The following is an 11,735-nucleotide window of genomic DNA, read 5'->3' as shown; positions in this document are numbered from 1 at the left end:
TATCTTCACAAAAAGTGAGCACTTTTGGATAAATACTTCACCAAGGCTGAGCAACAAGTGATTGCCACTGCAGAGCAGAGATCTCCTTCCTCATCCTCCTCCCAGGGAACTGGAAAGACCACGTCAAGGATTTGGGCTTTTTCACAACAAAGGAATAAAAATTCTGATATTTAGAAATGAAACCCCCAGTGTTGCGTTTTTTCATTTCGTGTTTAGTCACTTTTTTTAATAATCAAACCAGATAAAATTACTAAAAATGAAATTCACAGACAAGAAATACTTTAATTAAATATTGTGTAAAATGAACATTTTTTTATACAGTTAAATATATGAAAAAATGTACAGATAAAACAATCTTATTGTAGGGTCTTTAACAGTAAAATCTACCATTTAGTGAAGCTTTCCGTCTGGAGACAATGAAGCGATGAGTGCATTGACTAATTAATCTAAAACACAAACAGATTGCATTTATGAAGGAACTTGCAGACTTTCTTAACATGTACACGTGACCTCTTTTTTTACTTTTTTTAGAGCAAAACCTTACTTAGACAAAATATAACGGAGGCAATTCAGTTCCAAAGTGACTTCTCGGGCTTTCCCACCTAGCCAAGCCTTGGCCGTGCTCACAGAGCTGTGCTACGCTGAACTGTTCTTCTAAACCCTTTCAGAAAAGCTTGACTAAAATGTGCATTATTTTTTGCCCAGAAAGAAAAAAAAATTAAAAATAATTTTTTAAAAAATGATGAATAATAATTTTTTTTAATAATCCCTCCTTTTTTGGTTAAAAGGTGAATTCTGCTGCAGTTTGCAACGTGCTTTGCAGTGCTGCGCTGGCAAAGGATTTAGTGCAAAGTAAAAATAAAAACAACTCCACGTTTCTCTCGCTGGATTTGGCACTGAGAGCCACGGAATACGCCGGAGGTCATTCCAGTTTAAAAAGTACAGTCGGCTACGGGTCGATTACAAAAAGTTCCCTTAAAAAAACCCCAAGAAACCTAAATAAACAACTCCCAGACATTAAAAATTCGGTGTGATGCTGATTTCCCGTGAAACCTTTCACGGTTTTGAGCAGTGCAGGCTTTGGGAGAATGCAGAGTGCAGCAGAAAATCGACACGTAAAGGAGTGGCAGAATTGTATACCAGGATTGTGCTTTTTTTCCCCTTATTTTTTTACATCAGAAATCATCCAAATGAAGTCGTGATTAACAATTGTGGTGTAAGCCTGTGATAAAACAGCACAAAAGTTCTTCAAAGAAGTTCACTTTTAAGGCATCAGAGAAGTTCATGTGGCAAACATTTTAATTAAAACATCAGAAGTGAATTTATTTTTAAACTTTAGGCCTCTGAATTTTTCCAGTAAACACAGTTCAGCTATGTGGCAAAGTCATGGGTGGCAGCTAAAAATGACTTTTTACAATCTTAAAAAAAAAAAAAAAATTAAAAATAAAATTTAAAAAAAAAAAAGAAAACAAAAAAACAAACAGAAAAAAAGGAAATAAAAAAATGCAACCACAAAATAGATTCATCTTTTCTGTGGCTGTATCACATGCACATATTCTACTAGCATTCATTACAGCCATGTGGCACAATTTTGATTTGACTATACAACAAACGACTTTTTCTTTCAAAATTATTTGTTCTGATAACTTAAAAATAATATAAAAATAAACAATGAATTTGAATTTTTGAAAAAAAAAATTTAAAAAAGAAGGATGGAAAGCTAAACAATAGCAACCTTATGAAGTACAAATGAAATGCACGGACACTGATTTATTTAAAAGAAAAACATGAAGGCAACAGTTCTTGGCTTAATGCTATTTTCAGCATCACGATACCAGGCCAGGACAAAAACCAATACATACAAGAACATAAAAAAAAAAAAAAAAGATGAAAAGCAATATACAAAATTTCAAAGATAAATACAATATTTATAGTTGATATGTTACAAAATAAATTCCCTTAGTGACTGCAAGTGTTTATGTGAAAGAAAGTGTTGCAATGGATAAGACTATTTTATTCCTTATAGCCTTCATAAGGAATAAAATCTGCTTTTTTTTGTCTAAATATTTAAGTGGATCTGAAAAAAATTCAAGACAAGTGTATAAATATTTAGCTACAACTTTGGCAAAATCACAAAAGTCTACAATTTTATAACCACATACAAAACACATTAGGGAAGAAGGATCTAGAAGTCAAAAGGACAATTTTCTGGTACAAGAAACATAGACTTCACAGTAGCCTAAAATGCAATAGTATACAGTGCTAGCAAAAGTTGAAAAAATGTTGCAGATCACACTTGCTTAACAGGAAGCTCTAGCAGTGGAAGTATATTTTTTTCATTTTTTTAAACCAACAGACAGTAGCAATTTCTTTTTTTTTTTTTCTCTGTCAGTGTGCTTGTTGAAGGCAAGAGAATTCAATATCAAAGTTACAATTTCTAACTACAATAAGTTACAAAGTTCCATTTCATTAAGATGAAGTTAAGCAACGATAAACCCCCCCGCGCCCGCCCCCACGCCCCGGTTTTTTGTGTGGTTTTTTTTCTAATCATATATTCATCCTTTTTTTTTTTATTCTTTTTTTTTCCAGTTTGATGGCTCATAACCTCCTTGGCCCCCTTTTTTTTTTCCACCACAAAAAAATATTTCACATTATAGAGATACACAACCATTGTGAATCTAGTTATGAGTACAGAAAAATGTTCGGAGGCATTTTTCATCAGTGTTTCATGATAATCAAAATGGTGCATCCACAAAGTTTCTCCCAACACATAGCAAGTACTAGACATAGCCAAGACGTAATCAGAAACTTTATACAAAATAGGCGTCGCTTTTTCCTTATTCTCCAGGACTGAGAAATGTGAAAATATGAGAAAAATTCAGTCAATAAAATGGAATTGTTCATGAAGAAGTAGGTTGTTTGCATGTAGATTCTTAATAGTTTAAATAAAATCTTTAAACAAAGTCTTTTTTTTTTCTTTTTTTTGTGGGGTTTTTTTTTGTGGGTTTTTTTTTTCCTGTAGCATTTCGATTTGTTGCTGATTCTGCGTGAAGATACTGCTTCCATCAGCATGTCTTAATATACTAAACTTGTCCCCTAAGCCCATCCTCTGCAGCTTGGTGCTACGGTAGGTAAACAAAAGTGACTTTACATTGGCGGGACTACAAGCCCGGACATGGCTAAAAGAAAAAAGAGAAGAAAAGGAGCTGTTATTGGCACGCTGGGCTGAGGCACGTCGGGTTCAGAGCCACCACGGGCAGGACGGGGCGGGAGGATGCAGAGCCAGGCTCCTCCACGGCATCCCCAGAGCAAGGACCACAGCCACTTCTCCCAGCAAAGCACACCCCAAAGGGCCTCTCCTTGAGAGAGGAGCTCTGTGGGCAGAACCCCCCAAGTTCCCCAGGCTCGACCTCCCTCCAGGCTCCTGACAGCTCCTCTGGCTGTACCAGCACCCCTTGGGGACATCCCCGCCAATCACCACTTCATGCCCTGGGCAGAAAACCTCCTTTTCCACTATTCTACTTCATGGTGAAAGCAGGACTGAGCAAACCAAGGATTGTCCAAGACCAAAACCAAGAACTCTAAACCTTCTCCCAACCCTAGAGATCAAACACCATAGAAAGACATGATATTAATGCCCTGACCAGCCATCTCCTGGGGTTTTTTAACAGATAAAGACTGAGATGCCAACAACCACTGTTTTTTTCCTGGTTAACTCTTTGGTAGAAGCGTAATTTAGACAGTCTTTAATTTTAGTGTTGTTTAATTTTTGCCATAATGATATTTCTCATTAATTTATGTACAACAGATATTAATAAATTTGTTCGTGTAGCGATGTGAACTTCAATTTCTCAGTTCATTAATTTCAACAATATTAATTTATTTCAGATTCGCTGTTGCAGCTTTACGGTTTGGAAGAGCTGGGTCTGTACACATTTCACAGGTTACACAACCACCAGCAGCATTGCTCCAGCAGCTGCACCTGGAGCAGCCCCTAGTTCTGACAGAGCCTTCCGTGGATTTGGATGGGGTTAAACCTCTCTAAAACACAGCTCAGGTGATGCTCTTGGAGCAGGATAAAGTCTTCCAAGTCTGCCACTTTTCTCCCCAGTTAAACTTGTCAAATATGTCAAAATCAAAACTGAAGTTATGATTTTGCAACAGTTACAATAATGAATTTTTTAAACCTAGCCAGCAAGTGAAGCTACAAAATTTAACTGCGTAATAGTGGATATATGGGCAGAGAGCCTTTCTACCCTAAATATTCAGTTTCCTTATCATGTTTTCAGAGAATCACAAAATCATTTAGGTTGGAAAAGATCTTCGATATCACCAAGTCCAAGCTGAGCCTGATCCCCACCTTGTCCCCAGCCCAGAACACTGAGTGCCACATCCAGACCTTCCCTGGACTCCTCCAAGGACGAGGACTCCAAAGCTTCCTGAGCAGCCTCTTCCAAGGCCTGACCACCCTCAAAAACCTTTAAAAACAACACTTCACTAAATCCCCTCTGTTCCACACTTCATCAGCCCAGGCCAGCAGATGACCTCGCCCCGTGTCTGGACCTGCCAAACCCCTGCTCTCAGCTTGGCTTCTCCTGTGGGATTCAGCCAGCACCAAATCTATCACCGTGCCAGTCTGGTTATCAGGGGTGCACCTGACCTGGGGGGTGCAGGAGATCATTTTAAGGAACAGTTGTCATGGAGTCACAGAATCATTAATGTTGGAAAGGACCTTTAAGGTCGTCAAGTCCAGCACTGTCGTGGTTCACCACTAAGCCATGTCCTCAAGTGCCTCATGCTGCAATTCCACCATCAGCTGCTCCACCCCTGGCAGTGTCCAGGGCCAGGCTGGACACTGGGGCTTGGAGCAGCCTGGGACAGTGGGAGGTGTCCCTGCCATGGCAGGGGCTGGAACAAGATGATCTTTAAGGTCCATTCCAACCCAAGACGTTCTATGATTCTGACGTGTGAAAATTTAGATTATCTGCTGCCATATTTTTCTGGGGGAAAGAAAAAAGACCTCAATTCTTTAATTTAACCATTTTTATTGAATTTTCTTTGTAGCACAGTCAGAGAGGGGGGCGCAAGGTTGATGCTCTAGATGTGTATTTCACAATTTATTTTAGTAGCAATCTTTGACAATTGTGAATTTCTGCACTGAGCTTCCTGCTGTGCAAATTGATACCAAACGCCTTCTTAAAGAAAAATGAGCTGGTGAGTTTTTTAATAATAATTTTAATACTTTCATCTGGAGGAAGACCAGAAAATTAAGCAGGATGCAATTTTAAAAGAATATAGAGAGCCTTTTGCTCTGCATTACAGTCCTATAACCAGAGAGCAATATCTTTCACAATCTATAGAAAGTAAATTACAATTGAAAACCAAATTTTGAGCACATATTGTACTTCCAACTTTGCAGTGAGCCAGTAGTCTCTCACTAAAAAATTTCTTTTCTACCTTTAATGTTCATTGTTTTAAACAGGAAAAGGCTCTCTGCCCTAAGGAACACACATGGTAGGATCCTGCTCTTAAAAAATTGTGTGAGTACTTGACTTTCTGGTCATAGACTATGGAGGTCATGCAGAGTCAACAAGATTGTGACTTTTTGGATAGGGCCCAAAAGCCCTTTTTTGTAGGCTTATTCACAGGAGTGAGTCAGGCCCTGGGGGCAGCAGAGAGAGAGGTGTTTCCTCCAAGAGCCGCAGCTTCTGCGTGCTGACCCTCCTTAGGCACCGGCTGGCTGAGGATGGACGGGCAGCTGGCATGGGTGCAGCAAGGGGGAGAAGTAAACATCAGCCCTGGCTGGCACTGCCCCCACCCTGACCTCTCTGAGATCTCCCCAGGTTGTCTTTTTTATTCTTAACCTCTGTCTTCATCACTGAATCATAAAATCCCAGAATGGATGGGGTTGGAAGGGATCTCAAGGACCAGCTAGTTCCAACCCACTGCCACAAGCTGGGACACCTTCCACTAGAAGGTGTCTTGGATCTCTTTCCAAAAGAAGGGGCATCTACAGACATCTCCATCTTCACTCTTGGGCAGTAGGTCCTAAGCAGAGGGAGGGTTTTGGGGTTGTGCTTACAGGCAGCAACATCTTGCTTCTGGTGTGGTGGGCTCAGGTGGTCCTGATGCTCAGGGTGACATCAGCACAAGCCAGAAGTTTAGAGCAGCTCAACTTCTGTTTAATTCTTTGTCAGGAGACAAAACAATCGCCCTGAGGTCCAGCTGGAGCTCCATAGTTCTGCTGCTCCCACCAACTTAGATGTGCCACAAGCAGCATTTTTCCACACAGAGATACCCTACAGTGGTTTACCCACCAGGAACGGGGCAATTAACCCCCAAATCCCTGCAAAAGGACCACCTTCATCTGAATCCTTATCCATTCTTATCCAAGTCCCTCCTTATCCACCAGCTGCAGGATTTGCCTCTGATACAACACCAGTGACCACGAGCTCTTACTGCCCTCTTGGTTTGACTGAATGTGACCATTCCTAACAGTGCCAATGCTCAGCTGTCGCTCAGCTCCTTCACATCCTGCTCTGTAATGAGGCTCTCTACTTGAAGATCACCAAAAAAACTTCAGCTGCGTTGGACTGCAGCTCTTGAACTCTGTATTTTAATTTAAAGTATAAAATGTGCTGATCAGAAAACTCTCGAGGTGGTTGTACAGAGTCCAGAAAGCAACTAATTAAACTTTAAAAAGAGTTCCATGTCAACAAACGACAGCAAAAATAGGAAGGAAGAAGCAGAAACTCCCTAATGAACTCTATGTATCAAATGCAGTGTAAGTAAGTACCAACACAAGAGTGCTGGTGGCTTTTCTTGGTGATGTCTAATGAAGGAAGGAGCTGACAAACTCATCCCTGTCCTGCCCCTCAGCTCTGGCTGCAGCTCAGGCCAAGGCAGTGGCTGAGATCTGTGAGGACCACGGGGTGAAGCACTGCCAATCTGAGGCCTTTTGTCATTCAGGCTGAATTGACTCAAAGCTTTGGGTGGACAAAGGGATGGTGCCTCTGCTGGGATGCTGAAGGAACTCACAGAGGACTCCTGGGTGAGAGAGGTGAGGTGGTGCTGAGGCCCTGGCACAGGGAAAGCTGTGGCTGCCCCTGGATCCCTGGCAGTGCCCAAGGCCAGGCTTGGAGCAGCCTGGGACAGTGGGAGGTGTCCCTGCTCTAAGTTGGAACTAGATGGTATTTAGGGTCCTTCCAACCCAAAACCTACCAGGAGTCTATGATCCCACATCAGTTCCCTAGCTCCCACAATACTGAGCATCACCTCGTGGTGCTGTCTACTTTGCATAAATTATGCAATTTCTTTGCCTCAACCCTGGAAGTCGCTGCTCTAATTACCAGACCAGAAGGACATTCTGCCTGTTTCTCTGCGTCATTCTGCTCAACACAAAATTATTCAGCTTCAGCTGACAGAGGAAAATTGACAGTTTTTATTTAATTAATTACTTATTTGTCTATTTATTATCTATTTATTTTCAACACTTGATTTTCAGTTCAGATGCTGATCCAAAACCCAAAAGGATTACACCAAATCTGCTGCTTGGATTGCAGCATCTGAAAATCAGGGGTTGAAGGCATCATTAGGTCTTCACTGGGCTCTCTGGGCATGAAAAAAGCTTAGAGCAAAGCAAGGATGGGCTCAGCTTAAGAGCTAAATTCATGACCTGTTTAACAAAATTGGTATTGGCTGATTCCAAGTCATCATCTGAGCTTTATACAAAAAGCATTTTGTTCCTGAGGATGGAGATGTGTGGTTACTGGGGGCTTGGGGAGGTGCTAAGGGACATTGGGTGCTTGGTGCAGGCATTCAGCCCTCCCAGCTCTCCTTAAAACCCCACTTTGAGGTAATCTAGAGCTCTTAAGTAAAGAGCTCTAAAAAACATAAAACCTTGAGTATCTGATAGGAAGCCCTTTATTCACATGCTGAAATTAGAGAAATTAAGATAATTTTAATTTAGATCTTTAAATAATTGTGGTTTTCAGAGTAAATCAAAATCAATTAGTTGATACAAATACAAATATAGGAATATTCGCTACAGAAGAGCTGCCTCAGCTCTTAGCCATGTGTTACCACATTTATATGATTATTTTATTTTTTATTCCTTTTATTATTTTCGTCTATTATTTGATGTTTATTATTTTCATTTATTTTCATTTTATTACCTTTTTTTCCTTTTTTTTTGTTATTTTATTCCAGTATTTGCTTTTCATACCAGTGTCTTCCTATGAAAAGAGGAAAGTAGGACACTGGATTATTTTATGAATGGATTATCTTTTCTAAGAATATGGATATAGTTTCCTACTTACAGTAGTAACACAGTGAAGCTTCCACTAAAGAAATATGCAAAAAACTGTTAATTTAATTATCCTTTCCTTTAATAGTCATGCTACAATGAGTTTGTGTATCTGGATTCTCAGCTCTTTGTTGACCTGAGTGCATAACAAGGTCTCAGATGGTTTTTTTGGGCCAAGAAGTTAATAGCAAGCTACAGGAAGATTAATTTTGAGGTCCTGGTGTGGATTTAGGGTGGACAAGCAGTTCTGCGGGACTGGGATGATAACTCTCCAAAGTGCCTTCAGCACCCCGCAAAATGCAGGTGTGCAGAATTATTTTGGGAAATTACAATATTCCTCATCTGTTTTCCTGTGAGTGCTGGCTGGATTATGGATGTCATGGCGATAAGAAGAATAAATAATCCTGTGCTGCTGCTGCTTCTTAACTGGGGAAGTCAAGAGGAGCGACGACCTCCGGGATGAGAGTGTCCTCAGCCCTTCCTGGTTTCAAGGGGATCTGAAGTGTTTCAATTTACTGCACCGTTCACTGAGACTCCACCAGAGGCAAACCAACCTTCCCAATGATTCTAACACACCTTCAGTCTCACATTCTACACGTCAAAATACCCCCTAAAAGTGCCAAAATAGGCCATGAGTCTTCCTTTTTAGGGTGACTTCTTTGTTCGTGTTTTCGTTCTCACACTGTGTCATAATTCCTCCTGCCCCACCCCCAACAGGCGACCGCAGACATTCTGTCACTGATTTATCAGCTGATTGCATTACCCCCATGAAATCACATGAATTTAAAAAAATAAATAAAATAAAAAGGCAAAATATTAAAATTGCCTTCCCTAATTAAAATACTTAGTTCATTTAGGGATGTAGCCACTCTAACACCACAGTAGGAGCTGGGACCACCAGAGCATGCAAACCACTGCACACAGGGCTACCTAGTCCAGGGAAGCTTAGTCCACTGAGTAAAGTTTAACCTGACTTACATTAAGTTGACATATGTAAAATCAGTACTGCACCCTATATAAAGCGAAGAAATCACACCATGTCCTGCCAGAACACTGCTGGGTTTAAACATCCACAGAAATGTGTTCAGAAAACATATAAACACCAGGAGTACACAAACCCTCCAAGAGGCATTCAGGGATACAGTCTTCCCTAAAAATTTAAGGCACAAACTCCTAAGGGAAAATGCCAGAAAAACAACTGGTGTTTTCTCTAATGCAAGTATCAAAAATGAACTAAAAGCCTGAAAATCTCAGCAGACTCTTCACACTATCCCGCTTCTCCCGCTGCTTTTGCATCACTACGAGAGCACCAAAAAACCAGCCAGGTACCTTTCTCCCCGAGAATGAAAGCACCAAAAAAAAGAAAGAAAGAAGCAACAGAGAGAAAATTGAGAGAGATCCAGCTCACCTTGAAGTCCATTTCCATTTGCACTGGTGCAAGATGGTGGAGGAGAGGCTTGGGGCCTGACAACAGGAGCGAAGGCGCTCTTTTGTTTCACTGCAGAGATGACATTGGCAGGTGAGAATGAGAAAATGCCGTGTGTACTGCTACAGTTTGAAGGGAGGGTGACCGAAGAGGCTGCCATGGTAGGGCTTGACGGCACTACTGCAATAAAGCAAAAATAATCAGGACTCAGATTGAGGTTTTCACGGCAAACACGGAAAAAGAGAGTGATAGGGCCTTGCCTCTTAAAATATATATAGAGATATATATATATAAAAAAAATATATATAAAAAAATAAAAATGAAATGCCTTGGCTTGGCCACTCTCTGGATAACAGGCAAACTCTTTTGTGTTGGACTTTTGTTACGAATTGCGCAGTCCAATTTTTATTTTGGTTTTTTTTGTCTTGTTTTGTTTTGTTTTTTCTTTTTTTTTTCTCTATCTGAGATTGTATTCTGGCACAAACAGATCAATTTATTATTTTCATTTTTACGTCCAGCCTCCAGAGTCACCCCTCCTTTTATCCAGTAGCTGACAATAGAGGAAATCAAAACAATGCAAGGAGTTGATTTTGTAGTAAATATGAATCTATATGATGATGTGTTACCAAAAATAGACACTTACTGCCATAAGGAGAGTTAGCTGAGGAGCCATTAAGAAATCCAGGGGAACCTGGTACACCTAGATTGGGCATGCCGGCATTGCCATATCCATTCATGCTATTGCTGACTGTGTTGTAATTGGACTGCTGAGGAGTACTGCTGGGAACATATCCTCGCGGGGAAACACTGCTTGTGTTGCGACTGTAACCTACTGTGTTAGAAACCCCCCCACCCCAAAAAAATAATGTTATTTTATAAGATAGACTTAGGGCTGGGGGGTTTCCTCATGCAGCATATATTACACAGTTTTAATTGATTGCACAGCTTTGCTCTGAGTTGTCTCTCACTGCCCTATCAACTCTTGCAGCTTGAGATAACCTTATCACGCCAACCCTACTTAAATCATCCGCGAGCACTCTATGTTGTCTCTCCTCTTAGCACAGACAGCCAACAAAAGCTCTCTTCGATCCAGCTGTGTCAGGTGCCTTCACGTTTGTCTTTAGGAGCAATTATCAACAGGCTCGAGTCCCGCTTTGTACCAACACACTGCGTGAACTTTCAGCCTCTCCACACCTTCAAATGCCAGAGCTGACAAGAAAAACTTTTTTGTTGCGGTGATTTACTTTAAAAGGCTGTTTTGGGGTCTTCATTTTGTGATTGATATTTTTATGCTAACAACAAGCTGTCGTAAGGTGTAGCCATCAGTAAAAACTAATTCAAGAGCGAGTACAGAATTTTATAAGGCTTATTAGCTTGGAAACGCATTAAAAGGCAATCTTTTTAGAAGAGGAAACATAGCGGAATCAGGATTTTAAACAACAGTTTGTTCCTATCTGAGCAATCAATTTAATAATTACATTGCAAGCAAAAAAAAAAATGCGTTTGAACATATCTAATAATCCTGTTTCCCTCCTTTCATTAGTACCAAAATTAATTTTAAATGCAATATGCTACATGCATTTTCAATTACAACAGGTAAATTAAATCAACTATTACTTTTATTAGTAACATATATGTCACACATGCCTACAAACAAAGTATTTTAAAATCACAGACATCAAATTAGATTTATCTGTGTAAATATTCCAAAACCAGGTGGAGGTACCTAGACATAATTATTTTATAAACCAACCATACACACCGTATATTTGCTGCGAATAACAAAGAGCTTTCTACACTTTGCCAATTTTATTTTTTTTTCCCCCACTGGAGATGCTTTATGACAACAGCAAACAAAAGAATAGGGAGAATTAAATATTATGAGAAAGTTAAAGACAGCATTTCATTCCACGCTCAGACACGGGGACAGAGAGAGGTAGGACACAGCGGTGACATCAGCTCGCAAGAACAGGCCAAAAGCAGCCAACAAGGTGAAGGATTAAC

General features: G+C 40.3%; 1 protein-coding gene across 10 annotated transcripts in view; it reads right to left on the bottom strand.

Moving 5' to 3' along the window:
• Window positions 1–262: 262 nt before the first annotated feature.
• The window catches only part of EBF3 (EBF transcription factor 3), a 121,627-nt gene continuing 110,154 nt past the window's right edge, over window positions 263–11,735 (bottom strand). For 3 of the 10 annotated variants that reach the window (XM_048311705.1, XM_048311706.1, XM_048311707.1), the window contains exons 14-16: window positions 10,375–10,563; window positions 9,714–9,911; window positions 2,780–3,179 (exon numbers count right to left, since the gene is read on the bottom strand). In XM_048311705.1, coding sequence (XP_048167662.1) covers window positions 3,148–3,179; window positions 9,714–9,911; window positions 10,375–10,563 — 419 coding nt within the window. In that variant the 3' untranslated portion in view covers window positions 2,780–3,147. Of the gene's footprint in view, window positions 3,180–9,713; window positions 9,912–10,374; window positions 10,564–11,735 lie in introns of all 10 variants that reach the window. The other 7 variants (XM_048311709.1, XM_048311710.1, XM_048311711.1 and 4 more) reach the window with 3 other exon arrangements.

This window comes from Corvus hawaiiensis, chromosome 8, assembly GCF_020740725.1.
Source record: "Corvus hawaiiensis isolate bCorHaw1 chromosome 8, bCorHaw1.pri.cur, whole genome shotgun sequence".
Taxonomy (NCBI): Eukaryota; Metazoa; Chordata; class Aves; order Passeriformes; family Corvidae; genus Corvus; species Corvus hawaiiensis.
This window is presented reverse-complemented; position numbering and strand designations above follow the sequence as displayed.